At 38.2% G+C, this 21,243-nt stretch overlaps 1 protein-coding gene across 5 annotated transcripts in view; it reads right to left on the bottom strand.

Annotated features, from left to right (window-relative positions):
- LOC129767870 (protein furry) overlaps positions 1-21,243 on the bottom strand; it is a 248,238-nt gene that overhangs the window by 149,227 nt on the left and 77,768 nt on the right. For all 5 annotated transcript variants that reach the window (XM_055769115.1, XM_055769116.1, XM_055769117.1 and 2 more), the window contains one exon: positions 20,098-20,252. In XM_055769115.1, the coding sequence (XP_055625090.1) occupies positions 20,098-20,252 (155 nt within the window). The remainder of the gene's footprint in view (positions 1-20,097; positions 20,253-21,243) is intronic.

The raw sequence follows: 21,243 nt of genomic DNA, 5'->3' as shown, positions 1-21,243 counted from the left end.
TTCTAGGGTTGTGCCCGAGAAACGATCGATGTTTGTTCGTAACGTAATCCTACGTCAACTATGCCTGTTGGTTTGGCGTATCATTTTGAAATATCGAACAACAATATCAACAATATCAGCAACGGCCTTACCGCCACTGACTTCAACCTTCCCGAACTCTCTTATATTCTCAACTAGCGATCCGCACAAATGTATGCGAAATTATATTCTCTCGTTTGGACAGAAGCTTGTTTGTATAATCGGTGATGGTTTCTTTGCAATACTTGATTTTGAAGTCCGGGCTAGGAATACACCTTGTGGTCTACACTTATGTATAGGTAATTATTTTATTTCGCTTGGGTACGAAAGCTCCCGCAGCTTGCTTCTGTCATCAGTGAGAAAGAGTGTTGAATTATAGAGGGTTTTAACTTTTGAAGTTCGTTTTCCTCCAGCCTTGAAAAATACCAATTTAGAAAACTTAAACAATACCTTCGGCCTTGAAAAAAGAAATTTAGGACATCCTCGCTACCGCCACCGGCTGGTTGATAGCTGGGTGACTGCCGTAATTTTATCATCAGTGACAATTTCGTCACTCTGTTAGATTTTGAAGGCCGTGTTGGAAAAACACCGTGCGGTCTGAAAAATTTATGGAAAATCAAAAATTCTCATTTCAACGCTGTTTCACCGAACCAACTATTGAAAAAAATATTTGAAAAGACGTAACTTCAGAGTCACAATCGGAGAGACGTGAGACTACACAGTTTCTTATATTGTTTTTTATTCATAATGCAGTGCAGATGTAATGTAAGTAAACTAAATGCTTGCACTGAGCGACGCAAACAATCCATAGAGCAATTACATTTGCAAAGTCACTATCAGCCACAGAATTAACATGTGCTGTTGATTGCTCACCGTATAGAGCAACACTCAAGCATTGGATATCCTATTAAACGTATTGGATATCCAAGTAATTTTTCAGTATCTCGGTCGCTCCTAAAGACATCATTCTTGAAGAAAAAAACATCAAATAAAAATAGTGTCCAAGACACGACTGCATTGTTAACGTAGGACTACAAAATTATTGCCAGCGAAATCAAATAGTATAGAAATTGAAGAACGAGTCCATTAGTACAAATATTTGATAGTACTGACAACGGTCGATGAAAACTCGATTTGCGGTTTGGCCATCCGAACCCCGAAATCGCTAGTTGAAGTAAGCGCATGTTAAATGAAGGTATCAACACACAAACCTATAAATACACACACGCAGTTAGAAAATCAAAACCTACAGAGGATATCAGATTTTCATATTTTAAGGTTATCCTTTAATCTGGAATTTTGGAGGAAATTACACTATATAGTGGAGGGTGGCCCTGACCCGACAAGTTATTTCATAACTAGCTGACCCGGCAAACTTCGTCTCGCCCAAAAAAATTTTTTTTGTTATCAATACCTTCAAACATTCACGTTTTCTTACTACGTGCAAGTTCATGAGTCCAATCGCAGAACTGATTATTGATTGATTTTCTAATCGACCCCGTTGAATTAACCTTTCACTATAAAATTCCTAGTACTTCTACCAAAATTCATTATTATAATATCAGATTATTTTCAGACACAATTCTCGTTCAAGATTTTTCAACCACTTGCAAATACAGGTCGGACTCGATTATCCGGAAATTTAGACTCGTTTATTCGCAGTATTTTAATTTTGATTTTCGGAAATTTTGAATAATTTGTATGATAATTCTATATTGAATAGCATTTTCATAAATAACTGTATTCTACTAGTCAAGCCCTTTCATTTGATATCTATAAATGAAAGGGCTTGACCAATAAAATACAGTTGTTTATGAAAAATGCAAATCTAAGATGGCGGCCACTACAAAATGGCGGATTACATATTTTCTTAGAACCCCATCAATATGGGTATCTAATAAAAGGGCTTGACTAGTAGAATACAGTTATTCATGAAAAATTCAAATCCAAAATGGCCACCACCACAAAATTTATTTTTTATTATTTTTATATATTTTTTTCACAACCCCATCTACCCATATTGATCAAATGAAAGGGCTTGACTAGTAGAATACAGTTATTTATGAAAATGCAAATCTAAGATGGCGGCCACTACAAAATGGCGGATTACCTATTTTCTCAGAACCCCATCAATATGGGTATCAAATGAAAGGGCTTGACTAGTAGAACACAGTATTTATGAAAAATGCCCAAAAATGTATCAAAAGCAACTAGTAGAACATAGCGGATAATGAAAAATTAAATTTCAAGATGACTGCAGTCCTCAAACAACTAGTTACTTTTTGAATGGTTTCGTTCAGCTTGACCTGCTTCTATGTATGTTTGAATGTTTTTTGGGTTGTCCCACATTAACAGAAAATTGACCCCATCGGACTCGATTGTATACAGACTCGACTACATGTGATTCGATTATATACAATTTTGGACTCGATTATATTCAGTTTGGAAAAAAATATATTTTTTATATTTCAAATATGACTTATTTCATGAAGAAATGTAACCTTTCAACGTTAAGGTGAAGTTTAAGTGGCTATTACATGTACAGTGGGGTAAAAATCGTGATTTTTGAAGATTTTGCTTTAATTTTCACCAGGAATTGTTTAAATCGATATTGCAGCCAAATTAAGAAAGATAGAATTTGTGCGTCGAAGAGCAAATTGTGGAACGGTTGAAGAACTTTATTTTAATTGATAGAAACAATATATTTTAATATAAATTCTTAGGATAAAATTAATAATAACACATTAAAATCATTAACTTTTAAGTGTTTCACTTCCAAAATGTTATCAAAATTCAGTAATTTAGTTGTTCCACTACTATATCCTATACTAAATTTTATCATCTATCAAATGAAATCATCTTCCGTAGCGTACTTTTTTAATGTAGAGCCAGTATGATGCAACAGAGTCCGAAACAAAAAAAAAAGTTCTGTAACTCTGTCATTGTTGAAATTCGAACATATGCGTAGGAGGATTTTTTTCATCAAATCGTCTATCACCTCCTGAGAAAATCAGGATAATTTTTTTTTTCATGTGAGAAAGGTGTTTTCTGACTTTAATGGGATGAATAAGAAATCAAATTCCTCTTTTATTTTCAAAAAACGAAAAATACATGCAAGAAAAAACAAGAAAAAAATTGTTTTGACTCGATTATCCGAAGTGAAAATAAAATCAATACGCCGGATAATCGAGTCCGACCTGTAACATGTTTCTCCGTTACATGGAATAAATGTTTGATAAATAAGACATGATAGAATAAAGACAGAGCCCTCCCCTCTTCTCCCCTTAGAGAGGGGGGGGAGTATCTTTTCACCATAGAAACGTTTCGTACCCCCTAAAATCTTCACATTCCAAATTTGGCTCCATTTGCTTGATTAGTTTCCGAGTTATACAGAAATTTGTTTTTCATTAGTATAACAGCCTAAGAGAGGGGGAGGAGTGTCGAACCACTATAGAAACATTTATTGTATCCTGAAACCTCCACATGCCAAATTTGGTTTCGTTTGCTTGATTAGTTCTCGAGTTATGCAGAAATTTGTATTTCATTTGTATGGGCGCCCCCCTTAGAGAGGGGGGGGAGGAGTGTTGAACCACCTTAGAAATGTTTCTTCCCCATAAAAGCTCCACATGCCAAATTTAGTTCCGTTTACTTGATTAGTTCTTGAATTATGAGGAAATTTATGCTTCATTCGAATGACAGGCCACCCTAAGAGAGGGGGGAGGAGTGTCGAACCACCATAGAAACATTTATTTCATCGTAAAACCTCCACATGCCAAACTTGGTTTCGTTTGCTTGATTAATTCTCGAGTAATGCAGAAATTTGTGTTTCATTTGTATGGCAGCCCCCTAAGAAAGGGAGGAGGAGTATCTAACCACCATAGAATCATTTATTGCACCCTAAAACCTCCACATGCCAAATTTCGTTTCATTTACTTGATTAGTTCTCGTGTAATACAAAAATTTGTGTTCCATTTACATGGCAGCCCCCCCTAATAGAGGGAAGAGGAGTATCTAACCACCGTAAAAACATTTATTGCACCCTAAAACCTTCACATGCCAAAGTTGGTTTCGTTTGCTTAATTAATTCTCGAGAAATGCAGAAATTTGTGTTTCATTTTCATGTTTTCAAAAGGCGCTACCAAAATCATGACGGGTAAAGTTGGCCACCCTAGAGGTGAGAGGACCACATGAAATGACTCGAGAATCTAGTCGTATAGAGGATGATTGTTTCCGGCAAATTGGTACTACATGTCAAGATCGTTGTATTTTGGATGAAGCGTGACAAGAGTGGGAGGCGTTATTTTTCCTGAACTACCTATAACGTGCTCAATGTGCAACCTTTGCGAAGTTATTATAATAAAAAAATTATCATATTTGGCATCTGAAAAAAACATCAAATTTATCATGAATGCGCCTTGAGTTATTCAACTAACAATTCAAGTGGTGTGATGTTTTCAATCAATTCGTCATCTCTTACAATAGTGGCTACCTTGCCCCCGCTATGAGTCAAACAAAACTGTGAAATGCTTTAAAAACATACCGTTTTCTATGTAAACACACTTAACAGACCTGTGTGTTTACTATTATAACATTGGTTTCACATGCCATGTACATAATCACCACTAAAACACTAAATTTCTTGCAAGCAAAATAACAAGTCGGTGCTCGTCGCCATCTGAAAAATTTGTTTTTATTGTTTATCGTGACGTTTCGCTTATACACACGCAAAAATGGGTATACATAATTGAGTGTAATAAAATACACTGAAATAATGTGTCATAATAGTCCAATAGTTGATTGTTTCAATAATCTAGAGAGTGGCCATCTTACCCCGGGTGGCCGTTTTCCCCCGCCTTCCCCTACGACTCTTAAACTATGTTTTCTACCAGTCGATGTCGTTCGAGAGTGTTAAAAAAGGGGGAAGCAGAGGCCAAATTGGAAATCCCTTTTTCGACTCTATCAAAAATGGTGGATCCTGAACCGACGCTTAACCCCTTCCCGTATTATTTAATATGTCACACATCAAGTGATTTCACTACTCTGCTGAGCGTTCTAGTGCCCTATGTTATGCAAGTACACCACGAGTGAAACTCGATGTTGTACGGGAGAGGGTTAACGCTCAACGCTTAGCGCTTCAACTCATTCCTCAACGCTCAACGCTCAACGCTTCCCGTTTTACAATTAACGTTTACGCTTTACGCTTAACGCCTAACGCTTTACGCTTAACGCCTAACGCTGAACGCTTAACACTTAAGACTTAACGCTTAACGCTCAACGATCAACGCTCAACGCTCAACACTTAACGCACAACACCCAACGCTTAAATTTCAACGTTCAATGCTTAACGCTTAACTTTCAACGTTCAACGCTCAACGCTTAGCTCTTAACATTTAATTCTCAATGCTTAACTCCTAACGATTTGCGCTCAATGCTCAAAGCAAAACGCTCAACGATCGGCGATCAACACACAATCACACAGGTACGCGCATATGCACACACAAACACACAGCCGCAAATACATGCTTTAACACGCTCACACCGCCGGCGGTGGATAGGAGTTTATCAACGGCGTATTATTACACAATCAAATGCGGTCCGCCGTATTATAAGCACCTGAGTGGACGTCTTAAATAATTACGAAGCAATGGTCGGTGTAGGATCATCTATTTGAGGTCGGTTCAAGGCCACCCCGACTTTTTCCAAGTAACGGCGTGCCGTGTACTACAGACAACAGGTACATTCAATTTATATAGCTTGTTTTGAAGAGCAGACCATAATCAATCTAAATTGCCTAGAATTGTAATTTTCGACATCTAAAGGAACATTAAACTCATTTTCCGTACAGTTCGAAAATCTACGATTTCCTTTTTTGAGAATTGAAAATACAAAACGGCGTCAATACGCCAGAATGAAGCAAGCAGGAAAAAGGTCCCCTTACAACCAAATTGTCAGCGTTTTGACATTTTTTTATTTGACACAATTAAAAATACGGTAGGTAGTGCCATTCCCGAGATCCGGGGGGAGATCGGTTCAGGGCCACCGATCAGATTAGGACTACCGTCCCCCATATGAGTTAATCCTCGCGTTTGACATTCAATCGAATACGTGTGAAACGCGTGAGACCGAATACGTGTAATCTTGTAATAAAGCTCAACAACGATTTCATTTTGTGTTTGACCACACGTACTGTTATGTCATGTGCATTGCGTTTTGGTCTGGCAATAGCAAAGGCTGTGTCGGTGTTGCTTATGATAGCGTCTCGCAAGTGAATGTATTCTTCCACACACCGCTCCTGTTTATTATGTCCTAGGAAATCGCAGTCGTTCGAACTTTACCTTCGCGTACATGTCGACCATAAATTTTTGACACTGCTCACAACTTAGTAGAATAAAGTTGTCTTGTCCGCGTCAAATCGTCATGCGATACACATAAAAATTCATCCACTCTTGTTTGTTGCGGTGAATCACAATTTCTCGCATCACTGTCCAGTCGCAAACTTGCTCATTGGAAATATACACGCGCTTTAAGCCGGTGTTTTATCAAGATTGATAACAAATGCGTGATTATCATTTTGCACTCCGAACATGTGTGATTTGAAGAATTTTAATAATGTATTCAATAATGCTCGCCGACAATGCGCATAACTTTAGGCGAATTTAGGTTACCTGCGCATGTGGCGACATTTGTCATTCAACAACATAAACGAATTCGTTCTGTTCGAAAAAAGAACGACGGGTAAATTAGGTGGATATTGTTTAATCGCGATTGAAAAATAGAAAATGGGGGCTATATGTACATTTTTTGTAACCAAATTTAAAAAAATACTGAAAAATATGAAAAAAATATTCAGAAAAAACTGCTTTTCAACAAGTTTTTACCATTTGGTTTAAATTTAAAAATCAAAATCTCCATTTCTAGAGAACCCACAAAAAAGATGGAAGGCGTTCTGTATCACTTCACCCTTTTAATCGAGCAACATTCCTGTGTGTCCTAGATGTGGAAGTAACGAACGTTGCGTAACAATTACATGACAGCAGCTACTGAACAACCCCAATGAAGAATAATGATAATACCACTAAAATGTCAACTCTTTGTATCACCATACCGACGTATGAATTTCAGCTGAATGGCTTGACAGAACGCAACGGCACAATTTGCGCCAAGCCTATTTGGTGGTGATCGCCATGATATGCCGGGGATCTTTAGCTGCAGCTTCCGGCGTTTCTACCATCAATTCCTGCTATGTTACATGTTACGCTACGGGACATCCAATGAGGTGTAGGCATGTGCAATGAGCAATCACAGTCGTCAATCATCAATCAGTCGATTTGTGGTAGCGGTTGATGTTGTGGTGGAAAAACAAGGCACCTCCCGGTATCGAGGACAACTCGATGCGATGTTGAAGCAGGGGCTTATGGAATTGATATCGAATAATTGCATTACCGCTCGGATGGAAACGTATCAAAGGTTTGTCTTCCCGTATCCATTCGGTGGACGATTGATTGAAAATTGTTTGAAATCGAACGATCAGAATACGTTGTTGAAATTGATGGGTATGATTTAGGATGAGGCAGCAAGTCAACAACTTTTTGGTTACGAAAAATTAAAATGCATTCCCACAAACCATGGTTTAAAAGTGTGAGCTTAAGAAAATGTTCTAGTCTAGAAATTTGAAAAAAAAAAAACAAAAATTGTTTCCTTCACATTTTTGTAGTTTAGGCATTCAAGAATATACCCTAGAAAGGACATATCGAAAATCCTTATTATTTACCGAGTTAGAGCCATTTTAGTGATGCGATTTCTAAACTGGTACGGCCACAACAGTGAACTTCAAACGCGTGTTTCTCAAAGTTAATTTTATTTCAAATTGGTGCTCACGATATCTCAAGTTTTACTGAACCGATTCGTGTCGAATTTATATGGATACAATCTGCAAGAATTTCTCTATCACATGAAGCTCTCAAAAATGATATTTTTCAAATTTTACTATTTAAAAAAACGGAAAACGTAAGAAAAAACGTTGTAAACCGCATTTTGTTTTCCAAACGGCCGCCATTTTGTCAAATAAGATGTTTTTGACTTGTCCGAGGTTCATGCGATAGCGGCATCTTAATTGATGATTTTTTTGTTTCAGATAACCAGAAGGGCTGGAGCCATGGTACAACTTTTTTTGAACCCTCTCACTTCATCAGCTCGTAACTATTCTAGTTATGAATATTGTTTCTTCGTTCAATTTTCGTTTTATTGTGAAAAGATAGATGAACAAATGATGATATAATGGATAGCGGAAATATTCTTTGTTTTATTTTTACAAAACTCGAAAAAAACGTCCGAAATTCGTGTATCTACACTAGAATACCCCCTTAAATTGAGATGTTATCCGCATCTTCACCCGACTGAGTCTTTATGCCAATGTCTCTATCGTAATGTTTCTCACTCAGCATCGTCGAAACATTCAGGCTGATGATTACTTTAGAACTCTAGTTTCTGAATTATTATTATACTTCTAGTGTTTCGTTGTTACAAATGATTCCATGTGTCATTTTTCCATTAGTTCTTAGTTGAGATTTTTGTACCAACACGAATTTCATGCCAACTCGACTGGCCGTTGGCAGCACCATCTCAGATAGCAGTGAAACGTTGTGGGTGTAAAGACATGGGTCATTTAAGCAACTTTGCATACTTATTCGAAAAATAATTAGACTACTTTTTGGAAAAAGCCAAATTTTTTTTCTTAATTTTTTACAAAAAATTATAACTTAAAAACTATGATACCTGCAAAATTCATGTCAAAGGATGAAATGTAGGAAATTGTTTAAATTTTTACAAAAAAATACCATAAATTTTTTGAAAAAAAAAATTCGCTGACAAAAAAGTTATTTTAAAAATTAAAATTCATTTTTCTCAAAAACGTATTTGTTTTAAATTTCCAAAAATATATATATATATATCAATAGCCCTTGTTATTTCCAACAAGTCGTCCATACATCGGAAGTCGTCCATACATCATTCGTTCGCTCACTTGCAAGCTTATCGGACGCAATCTTCAGTCGATCCGAAAGAGGTGTTTTTTTCACATCGATTCTATTGTGTTTTTTTTCATCCGGCGCGCTTGAAAGCGTGTTGAATCTCAACCAAATAAGTGGTGTACGATCGAGACACTGAGGATCAATTCAACAGATCACATATACTCATCACATACGCCACACCGCAGAGGCAAGTAAAAGTTTATTTCTTTTTTTTTTCTCCTTTCTATCATTTCTTCCACTTTCTGTGCATAACAAATACCATTGTTTCGCTTGGTGTTTACGTAATCATCAAGCGTTGGCATTAGGGTAACCATCTTCATATATTAGGCTGTCAAAAAAGTCCTGCGGTATTTTTTTGAATTTTCATTTGTTCATAAAATTAGTTACAATCATCTGTTTTAAGTCAAATATGCGCCGTTTTGTTCGATGACTTGTTCCCAACGAGATGCCAACTTCATAATACCCCTGTTATAGAAGCTCGCTTCCTTATTGGCAAAAAACTCGGATAGCCAATTTTCACAGGCCTCTTTTGTGGCTAACTTCTGACTACCTAGCTCGTTCGCCATGGACAAAAACAGGTGGTAGTCACATGGTGCAAGGTCCGTACTATACGGCGGATGCAAAAGAACCTCCCATCCGAGCTCCCGGAGCTTCTGGCGCGTCACCAAAGAAGTGTGTGGCCTGGCGTTGTCCTGATGGAAGACAATGCGGCCTCTGTTTATCAAAGATGGCCTCTTCTTCATGAGTGCTACCTTCAAGCGGTCCAGTTGTTGGCAGTACAGGTCCGAATTGAGCGTTTGGCCATAGGGAAGCAGCTCATAATAGATTATTCCTTGACAATCCCACCAAACACACAGCAGAACCTTCCTGGCCGTTAATGAGGGCTTGGCCACCGTCTGAGCCGCTTCAGCGGGCTTCGACCACGACCGTTTGCGCTTCACGTTGTCGTAAGGGACCCACTTTTCATCGCCAGTCACCATCCGCTTCAGAAACGGGTCGTTTTTGTTGCGATTCAGCAGCGATTCACATGCATCGATACGGTCAAAGATGTTTTTTTTTTCGTCAACGCGTGTGGCACCCATACATCGAGCTTCTTTGTGAATCCAAGCTTCTTCAAATGGTTAATAACGGTTTGATGACTTATCCCCAGCTCATGGCCGATGCTACGGCTGCTACTATGCCGGTCTTTCTCGGCTAATTCAGCGATTTTGTCGCAATTTTCGACGACAGGCCTTCCGGAGCGTGGCGCATCTTCGACGACCTCTACACCAGAACGAAAACGTGGAACCATCGTTGTGCGAAGGAAATGGAAACTGTATCGGGTCCATAAACTGCACAAATTTTATTGGCAGCTTGAGATGCATTTTTGCCTTTGTCATAGTAGTACTGTAAAATATGTCGGATTTTCTCTTTATTTTGCTCCATATTTGCGACACTATAACTCACGAACGACTTAACCAAACAAAACACTGTCAAGGACTATATTATAGCGGTCAAGGACTATATATATATATAAAATACCTTTCCAACAAGCTATAGTATGACTCGATACAATGAATACAACTAGAACTACGCGCTTACAACGACACCTCGCGGAAATACCGCAGGACTTTTTTGACAGCCTAATATATTGCACTTGAACATTTGTTGGAACTTTTTTCATTTTTGAATTTAATTTAATAAAAATTAGTTTGAATAACTATAATCTTCTACTGTAACTAAAATAGAAGTTTATCTTATTATATATATATTTTTTTTATTACCAATAAATTCTGTTCATATCGAACAGTTGACGAAATTTATTACTATGGCTGAAGGCGGGGAGGATTTCGCAGGATTTCGTATATCTCTGATACGGAACCGAAGAACCGAAAGGTGAAGTAGAAATTGGAAGAAGAAAAGAAATAGAAAACGTAACTTCTGATGATGAGGAGGATGAAGAAAAACTGGATTTTCGTCAAAAAGTATACCCTGAGGGCTCCAAAAGCCCATTCATTGTGTACTTTAGGCGAAAATCCAAACCCCTCAATGTTATTCGCATCTCTAAAGAGCTGACAAAAAACTTCTCCGATGTTACCGAGATTACTCGGATGGGGCCAGACAAATTACGAGTTGTCGTCTTCAGCCGGACCCAAGCAAATGATATCCCGTTGCGATCTCTTTGCGATTGAGTATCGAAAGGTGAAGTAGAAATTGGAAGAAGAAAAGAAATAGAAAACGTAACTTCTGATGATGAGGAGGATGAAGAAAAACTGTATTTCCGTCAAAAAGTATACCCTGAGGGCTCCAAAGGCCCATTCATTGTGTACTTTAGGCGAAAATCCAAACCCCTCAATGTTATTCGCATCTCTAAAGAGCTGACAAAAAACTTCTCCGATGTTACCGAGATTACTCGGATGGGGCCAGACAAATTACGAGTTGTCGTCTTCAGCCGGACCCAAGCAAATGATATCCCGTTGCGATCTCTTTGCGATTGAGTATCGCGTATACCCTGTCGTAACGTAGAAACCGACGGCGTAATCACCGAAAAGGGTTTGACCCGAAACGATATACTCAAGGATGGAGTCGGTCGCTTCAAGAACTCTTCGCTTAAAACTGTGAAGATTCTTGCATGCGACCAACTGAAATCCGTATCTATTATAAATAATAAGAGAGTTCTCAATTCGACAAATTCTTTTCGAGTAACCTTTGAGGGCTCCGCCCTTCCAAACTTCGTTTCGATAGATGCGCTTCGTTTACCTGTTCGATTGTTTGTATCTCGGGTAATGAGTTGCAACAACTGCAAGCAACTTGGTCACACGGCCGTCTACTGTTGCAACAAAAAGCGTTGCGCAGATTGTGGAGAGAGTCATGATGGGACTTCTTGCGCAAAAGAGCGCAAGTGTCTTCATTGCGACGGGGCCCCCCATATGATCTTTCTCAATGCCCGGTGTACATACAAAGAGGGGAAAAAATCAAGCGTTCCTTAAAGGAATTTTCAAAACGGACTTATGCAGAAATGCTTAAGAATTCCGTGCCAATGACGCAGGACAATCCTTACTCCCTCCTGCAGAACGACGAGCCTGTCGCTGACGCTCCCAACGCGGGAAGTTCTGGTACATCGCAGGGTGCCATCAGGAAAAGGAAAATTACTACTTTTCCATCACTCCCCAGTAAGAAGTCCGAAATTTCCCAAGTTGGATTGAAACTTCGAACCGTACGTGCTGAAAATAGACCGAAGCAAGTACCTCCTGGTTTACACGGTTCTTCTACTAACCAGGGGTCCTCAGCACGTTCCGGAATAACACCCAATACGTCTATTCCTTTTCCGCGGTCAAAGCAACAGTTACAACCTGGCTTGTTTGCGCTTTCTGACCTGGTGGACAACATTTTGAATGCTTTGAATATTAATGACTCTCTCAAAAGCATAGTATTATGTTTGCTTCCGGTAGTGAGAACATTCTTGAAAGAAAAATGTGCCTTTTTAGCAGCGTTCATTTCCCTCGATGCCTGATTCAGTGCAAGAGGTCAAGGAATTGACCACTGTAATACAGTGGGATTGCAGAAACATCATCCCTAAACTAGATCAATTTAAATTTTTAGTTCATAGCTCTAACTGTGATGTATTTTCCCTCTGTGAAACATGGCTCTCTTCAGCCGACGAGCTGAATTTTCACGATTTCAACATTATTCGCCTCGATCGAAATGACTCGTTTGGTGGCGTACTATTGGGGATTAAAAAATGCCACTCCTTCTATAGAGTCACTTTCCCATCGATGACAGGCATTGAAGTTGTCGCTTGCCAGACACAAATCAATGGCAAAGACCTCTGCATTGCCTCTATATATATTCCTCCCAGAACTATGGTTGGCAGCCATCAGTTTTTTTATATCATCGAGGCATTGCCGGAGCCGCGGCTAATCTTAGGTGATTTCAACTCCCATGGAACAGCATGGGGGTCACTCTACGATGACAACCGTGCCACTTTGATTTATGATTTGTGCGACAACTTTAAAATGACAATTTTAAATACTGGGGAAGCAACTAGGAAAGCCAACCCTCCTGCACGGGCAAGCGTGCTAGACATATCACTTTGCTCTTCTTCGTTATCCCTGGATTGCACGTGGAAGGTAATCCAAGATCCCCACGGTAGTGATCACCTGCCAATAATTTTATCGATCGCCAATGAATCAGGTTCTCGTGAGTCAGTCGATATTGCGTATGACCTCACGAAAAATATTGTCTGGAGAATATTTGCAGAAATAACATCTGAAGCATTTGTTTCAATGCATGAACTTCCTCCACTCGAAGAGTATAACTTTATATCGAGTTTGATTTACGAAAGTGCACTTCAAGCTCAAAAGAAACGTGTTCCTGCTACCACTTTCCGACGTCCTCCATCACTTTGGTGGGACAAGGAATGTTCAAAGGTCTACCTTGAAAAATCATCCGCTTTCAAAAATTTCAGGAAAACTGGGTTAGTGGAATGGTTTCGAAAGTACCAAGCTCTAGAAGCCAAACTAAAAGGTTTGATCAAAGCAAAAAAGCGTGGATATTTGCGGAAATTCGTCACTCGGTTTGTCAAGGGACTTCGTGCGCGATATACCGCTTCAAATCGATTATGAGAATTTTTCGATGGTGGAATTCTCAATTGCACTTCTCTCATGTAACAATTCAGCTCCGGGGTCGGACAAGATTAAATTCAACTTGTTGAAGAATCTTCCCGACTTGGCAAAACAGCGTTTGCTGAACTTATTCAACAAGTTTCTGGAACTGAATGTTGTCCCGCATGACTGGAGACAAGTGAGAGTGATAGCCATACGAAAACCCAACAAGCCGGCTTGCGATCACAACTCGTATAGGCCGATTGCAATGTTATCCTGTATTCGTAAATTGTTAGAGAAAATGATTCTACTTCGTTTGGACAAGTGGGTCGAAACGAACAATTTGCTGTCGGTCGAATGATTGTCTCGCGCTGCTATCTTCTGAAATTCAAATTGCATTTGCTCGTAAAGAACAAATGGCTTCTATTTTCCTGGATATTAAAGGGACATTTGATTCAGTTTCCATGGAAATTCTCTCAGAGAAGCTTCATAATCGTGGACTTTCACCAATTCTGAATAATTTCTTGTACAATTTACTGTCAGAAAAGCACATGACTTTCTCTCATGGCAGCTCGAAATCTTCTCGTTACAATTTTATGGGCCTACCGCAAGGCTCCTGCCTAAGCCCCCTCTTGTACAGTTTTTACGTCAATGATATGGATGATTGTCTAACTAGAGACTGCACGCTGAGACAACTTGCAGACGATGGAGTTATTTCCATCACGGGTACTAACCCCGCCGTTCTGCAAAAGTCGTTGCAAGATACCCTGAACAATCTGTTCACGTGGGCCCTCAGGCTGGGTATCGAATTCTCTACGGAGAAAACTGAAATGGTCGTTTTTTCTAGGAAGTACGAACCCGCCCAATTCCAGCTTCAACTATCCGGCAAAACGATCCAACACTCTATGGTTTTCAAATACCTGGATGCATATTTTGATTCTAAATGTACCTGGGGGAGACACATTGCGTATTTGAAACAGAAATGCCAGCAAAGAATCAATTTTCTCCAAACAATAACCGGAACATGGTGGGGCGCCCATCCAGAAGACCTCATTCAGCTGTACAAAACAACGATATTATCAGTGTTAGAAGTGCCTCCGATCAGCTGCCAGGATTCATATTCTCAAGCTGGAGAGAATACAATATCGTTGCTTGCGTATAGTCATGGGATGTTTGCATTCGACACATACGATGAGTCTCGAAGTTTTGGCAGGAGTACCCCCGCTTACTCTTCGGTTCACAGAATTATCCTACAGATTTCTCATCCGTTGCAAGATCATGAATCCATTGGTGATTGATAACTTCGAAAATCTACTCCAACTGACTCCTCAGTCAAATTTTATGTGTTTATACCATGAGTACCTTACCCACGACGTGCACCCTTCGCCAGGCATCTCCAACCAAGTTTGCTTCCCATACTTTTGCAATTCCTCTGTCAATTTTGATCTGTCCATGAGACAAAAAATCCATGGAATCCAAGATCATCTACGATCCAATGTTATTCCGTCGTTATTCTAGGAAAAATATCGGAAAGTTAAATCTGATAGAATGTTCTTTACTGACGGTTCATTCATAAACGGGTCCACTGACTTCGGCATCTTCAATGAAAGTTCCAGTGCCTCTTTCAAACTCAAAGATCCTTGTTCCGTGTATGTCGCTGAACTGGGTGCGACATACTACGCACTAGGGATCATTGAAACATTGCCCATCGACCATTATTTTATTTATTCAGACAGTCTCAGTTCAATAGAGGCAATCCGCTCAATGAATGTTGATAAACGCTCATTTCCTCATTTCGCTTATTTCCTAACAAGAATAAGACATCTCTTGAGTGTTTCGGTCGAAAAATTATTCAATATTACCTTAGCATGGGTTCCCTCTCATTGCTCGATTCCGGGGAATGAGAAAGCGGACTCGCCAGCTAAGGTGGGCGCATCAGAAGGCACACTTTTTGAAAGGCAAATTGCTTATAATGAATTTTTCCACATTCCTCGTCAGCACACGCTCGTAAGTTGGCAGCGCATGTGGAGTGAAGATGAGTTCGGTCGTTGGTTACACACGATTATCCCTAAGGTCTCGACGAGTGCATGGTTCAAGGGATTGAATGTAGGTCGTGATTTCATTCGCGTGATATCTCGGCTTATGTCCAATCACTACAACCTAAACGCGCATCTCTATCGCATTGGGCTCGCAGCAAACAATCTTTGTGATTGTGGCGATGGCTACCACGACATCGAGCATGTTGTCTGGTCGTGTATCCGGTTCCATACTGCTCGCTCTCAGCTCTCTAGAGCACTGAGAGCACAAGGCAGACAATCAGAGATCCCCGTCCGGGATATCTTAGGTAGTCGTGATCCTGATCTTCTGCTTCATCTCTACCTGTTCTTCAGAAACGCCGATGTCAACGTTTGATGATGTTTCCTCCGTTGTATCCCTGTATCATATCCCTCCTATCCAATCGATAAACCTTTACTTAGTCGCGGCAATACATACACATACTCTTTACAGATACACAGGTCGAAGGTTGTGCAGGCCACTGATCATTCAACAAGAGCCAAAGGTTGTACCGCTCATGGCAACTCTACACGAGCTGAAGATTGTACCGCCCAGTGACCATTCTACCCTGGATTCCTCGAGTCAAGAGAGACGCACCACGATTGATATAAGGTACAGACTAGGGCTGCGTCGCTGATCAATGGTCAGTTACACCCCAATAGGAAGTATCCCGTGTCGGCCACACATACATAGTACTGGAGACTGCAACATCCCAATTATGAGATCTTTGTAATACTAACCTCGAGCCAACCGCGAGTAATCGGTTACATATTACTAACAAAAATTGTCAAAATATTTGACTCCCGGCCCCGCCAGGCTAACGCCACATGTGCCTTAATAAAATATATATTTTGGAAAAAAAAGCGGAAGATGGGCACTTTTACAACTAATTTTGTTTAAAATCCAGATAGCGATATAGTGTATTCGATAAAGTTTTAGATCTTATTAAAATATGAACTCTTGTTGAAGACGTCAACTTTGTATCTGTTATAGTTTTTGGAATATATGTCATTTTTGTATGAAGACTCCTGAGAAAAAATAATGTTTTGCTCGTAACATTATTTTGTGTAAATTCTCACGTTTGACATGTTCTTGACATGTTTCTAAATAGAGAAAAGTTAGCAGAGCATGTAAATTGCAATAATTTATACATAAAAATGTTACGAATTAAACATGAATGATATTTTTTCAATGAAAAAAAATGAAAAAGTTGTTGTTCGAAAAACTTTTTCGATGTAAATGTGCCCATCTTCCGACGTATGGGAGACTTGTTTTAAATTTAAAGGGCTATTTATAACTTTTTTTTCAGATTTTTAACACACGTGTTTCCGAGAAAAATAAATTTAATTTTCAAAATATTTTTTTTCAACGAAATTTTTTTCCAAAAATTTGTTTGACACATTTTATTCTTTGACCTACTTTTTGTAGATCTTATAGTTTTTAAATTCGAAAAAAGTTGTTCAAACTCAAAATTTATGAAAAAAAAACTACAAAAAAATCTATCAGACCTACACAATTTTAGTCAAAGGATGGAATGTAGAAAATTATTTTGGTTTTCATTAGAAATTATCCAAAAAAATTTTTGAAAAAAAATTGATTAAGAAAAGTTTTTTTTTGAAAATTAAAATTCATTTTTCTCGAAAACATATGCTTTTAAAATTCCGAAAAAAATAGATATAAATAGCACTTAAAATTTCCAACATATTTTCCATACATTGGACGATGGGCACATTTACATGGAAAAAGTTTATCGAACAACAACTAATTCATGTTTTTCTTTGAAAAAATTATATTAATGTTCAATTTGTTACATTTTCATGTATAAATTATCGCATTTTACATGCTCTGCTAACTTTTCTCTATTTAGAAACATGTCGAGAACATATCAAACGTGAGAACTTACACACAAAAATGTTACGAGCAAAACATTATTTTTTTCAGGAGTCTTCATACAAAAATGACATATATTCCAAAAACTATAAAAGATAGAAAGTTGATGTCTTCGACAAAAGTTTATATTTTAACAAGATCTAAAACTTTGTCGAATACACTATATCGCTATCTTGGCTTTAAATAAAATTGTTCGAAAAAAAATTTCCCTGTAAAAGTGCCCTTCTTCCGATGTATAAATGACTTGTTCCAAATTGTAAGGGCTATATATATATATATATATATATATATATATATATATATATATATATATATATATATATATATATATATATATATATATATATATATATATATGTGTATTTTTGGGAATTTAAAAAAAAACGTTTTTGAGAAAAATGAATTTTAATTTTTGAAATAACCTATTTGTCAGCGAAATGTTTTTCCAAAAAAATTTTGGTAATATTTTGCGGAAATTTACACAATTTCCTACATTTCATCCTTTGACAAGAATGTTGTAGGTATCATAGTATTTAAGTTATAAATTTTTGTAAAAAATTAAGAAAAAATGTTGGCTTTTTCCAAAAAGTAGTATAATTGTTTTTCGAATATATCAAGTATGCAAAATTGCTTAAATGACCCATGTCTTTACACCCACAACGTTTCACTACTATCTGAGATGGTGCTGCCAACTCCTAAGACGAGTTCGCATGAAATTCGTCCCAAAAAACACGCCTTGTCTGTAGTTAAGTAGCAAATTCAAAGATACGCAATTTCTTAGGCATACTCTCATTTATATGATCAACAACATGTCGGAACATGTTGCTGTTATCATAACGGCTGTTCCTCCTTCCCCGACATATCTGAATTCATTAATGTCGTCTTAGTTCTGTGTTCGGTTCTGAACACAAAGCCTTCCATAGTCAGTCAACATTAAATCAAACAGCTAAACCACACATCTGTGCTTCACATATATTAAATATTGAACTTATGAGGCGGTAACACACCGGAGAGAAAACTGTCCCTTTCCTGAAAACCGCATTAATCTTATTGGGTGGCCAGAGACGTAATGGATGTTATAAAGCACACAAAAACGGAACCAGCGGAGCAACAGCGGTTATGACAGCAGGGCAGTTCTGTCTAATATAGGTAGGCGACTTTTAACCACCACCTTACTTTCACTAAACAGACACACAAACACATCAAAGCATCGTCTGTAGAGCACAACGTAACGTAATAAACTACGATGTTGGTGATTCTGTGGGAAAGCAGCATCCGAATAAATTTCCCAAGAACGGAAGACATGTGACATCAATAGATATGTATGACTTTTCATTTCATTTCCTTCTGTTACGGTGTTCATAAAAACTGTCTATACCTATGCCATTGGGAGCCATTGTTACCGAGTGGATTGTATCTTACATATAAGTCTCGTCGATGAAATTTCTCCGAGTTTGTACTGGTCACTTATGATACAACTAAAGCGAGTTATCGAACGGCTATATTAGGGTGGCAGCGAAAATGGTCATGTCAAATTTCAAAAAACCGACCATGCACATTCTGTTTATCGGCTCAAAAGATGACCTGTGCAAAGTTTCAGCTCAATCGGATATGATTTAAGGGTGGCTCAAAGCGCTCAAAGTTTTGATTTTTTGATCATCGAAAATCTTCCAAGGGGAAAGGTAAAGAAAATTTGGAAAATCAATTTTTTGTTCGATGCCAAATGACTTAAAAATGCATGGAACGTCGAGATCTGGTGTCATCTCGAAAAAAAAATTTTGACCGAAAATTGATCTCTTGGGAGTCAATGAAGGTATGGAAAAAAATTATTGAATTTAAAGAACCGACATTTTGTTTATTGATCCAAAAAAATGGTATGTGCAAAATTTCAGCTCAATCGGATGTGATTTAGGGGTGCCTCAAAGCGCTCAAAGTTTTGATTTTTTGATCCTCGGAAATCTTCCAAGGGGGGAGTAAAGGAAATTTGGAAAATCGAAGTTTTTTTTCGATGCCAAATGTCTTAAAAATGCATAAAACGTCGAGATCTGATGTTATATCAAAAAAAAATCTGGTCGAAAATCGTCTTTTTGGGACTTGCCTGAGTGGCCAAAAAATCAAAACTTTGAGCGCTTTGAGGCACTCCTAAATTATGTCCGATTGAGCTGAAACTTTGTACAGGTCATTTTTTGGGCCAATAAACAAAATATACATGGTCGGTTTTTGAAATTTGACGTGACCATGGCTCCGAATGGCATAGGTATAGACAGTTTTGGAAGATTTTCGAGGATCAAAAAATTAAAACTTTGAGCGCTTTGAGGCACCCCTAAATCATGTCCGATTGAGCTGAAACTTTGCACAGATCATTTTTTGGGGCCAATAAACAAATTGTACATGGTCGGTTTTTGAAATTCGATGATGAGATTTTTTCCATACATCCATTGCCACCCTAGGCTATATTCGCTGAGGGATTTCCTCTGTGAGAAAATATGTTGAATTATTAAACCAATAAAAATGATGCTTACCGTGCGCTGAATATGACAGCCAGAGCAAGAAAGCACGCGTCCGCTTCATGGGGGAAGGCTGTATAGCATCTATCGATGACCCATTCCAACAGCTGGCCGATATCTGGATTAGATTCGAGCAGCAGAACCACCGTTTCCTTCGCAAGGTCGTATATCTGTAGATGAAACCAAATGCAACAATATTTTTTTAAATTTATATTTAATACAATCGATAAAATGTCATCTAAGGCATCCCACGAACTTAAACAATATTGACTAGGTTTATTAATATTCTGGATTCATTTGACACACACACATACACATGACAATTTGAGCGGCACAATAAATATTTAAGCATAGACTGTTCTTTGCATTCAAACAGTCACATGTTTCTTGCTATTTTTCTGCCCTCCCTCATAAGCATGAGACGAGACGGCGCACAACCTCTTCAAAGCGTAACTGAATATTGCATTATTTAACCCTGCAAAACACGAAGTTCTACTTTTGTTGTTCTTTTAGAGTGTGGATGTCAGCTCAACAGCGAAACGAAAAACATCAAGTGTTTCAGACCGACCCTCTGACGGTTCTGAACAGAGTGAAGAATTTTATCTTCTGAGAACATGGTAGCAGCACTTCAGCTTCATGCGTTATTTTGAAATCAATCGGTTTGTAACCGAATACTTTTGCAAACTTGAAAACTTGCCAATTCATCATATGTAGGGGAAAAGCGGTAAAAATGAACACCCTAAGGAATATGCCCATTTATTGCGTCCACATACCGCCACAATTTCCGTTCTTCAAAGAATATAATAAAGCTTAACTAATTGTTGTTCAAGGTATCAAACGGTTTTTATTATAAGAAATAAAAATAGTACATTTTTCATTAAAAGAAAAAAAGGTGTAAAATCGAGCATTTTTTTCATGGTGGTGGTAGAATGAACAATTACACATATCAGATATATTTATGCGTTGTTCCTTATCTAAATTTATATAAATCATTTTTGAAATAGTAGGTATATGTGTGAATCAAGCTGAGCTTATACACCTAGAGTAGTAATTAGAATTTCCTCATACGTACGAAAACGTAGTAAGAAACACATAACGCTTCACATATTGAGGTTTTGTTTCGGTTGAGGTGGCATATTTTTTGCAGAGTCAAAGCCACAA

The sequence above is a fragment of the Toxorhynchites rutilus genome, chromosome 2 (genome assembly GCF_029784135.1).
Source record: "Toxorhynchites rutilus septentrionalis strain SRP chromosome 2, ASM2978413v1, whole genome shotgun sequence".
In the NCBI taxonomy this organism is placed as follows: domain Eukaryota; kingdom Metazoa; phylum Arthropoda; class Insecta; order Diptera; family Culicidae; genus Toxorhynchites; species Toxorhynchites rutilus.
This window is presented reverse-complemented; position numbering and strand designations above follow the sequence as displayed.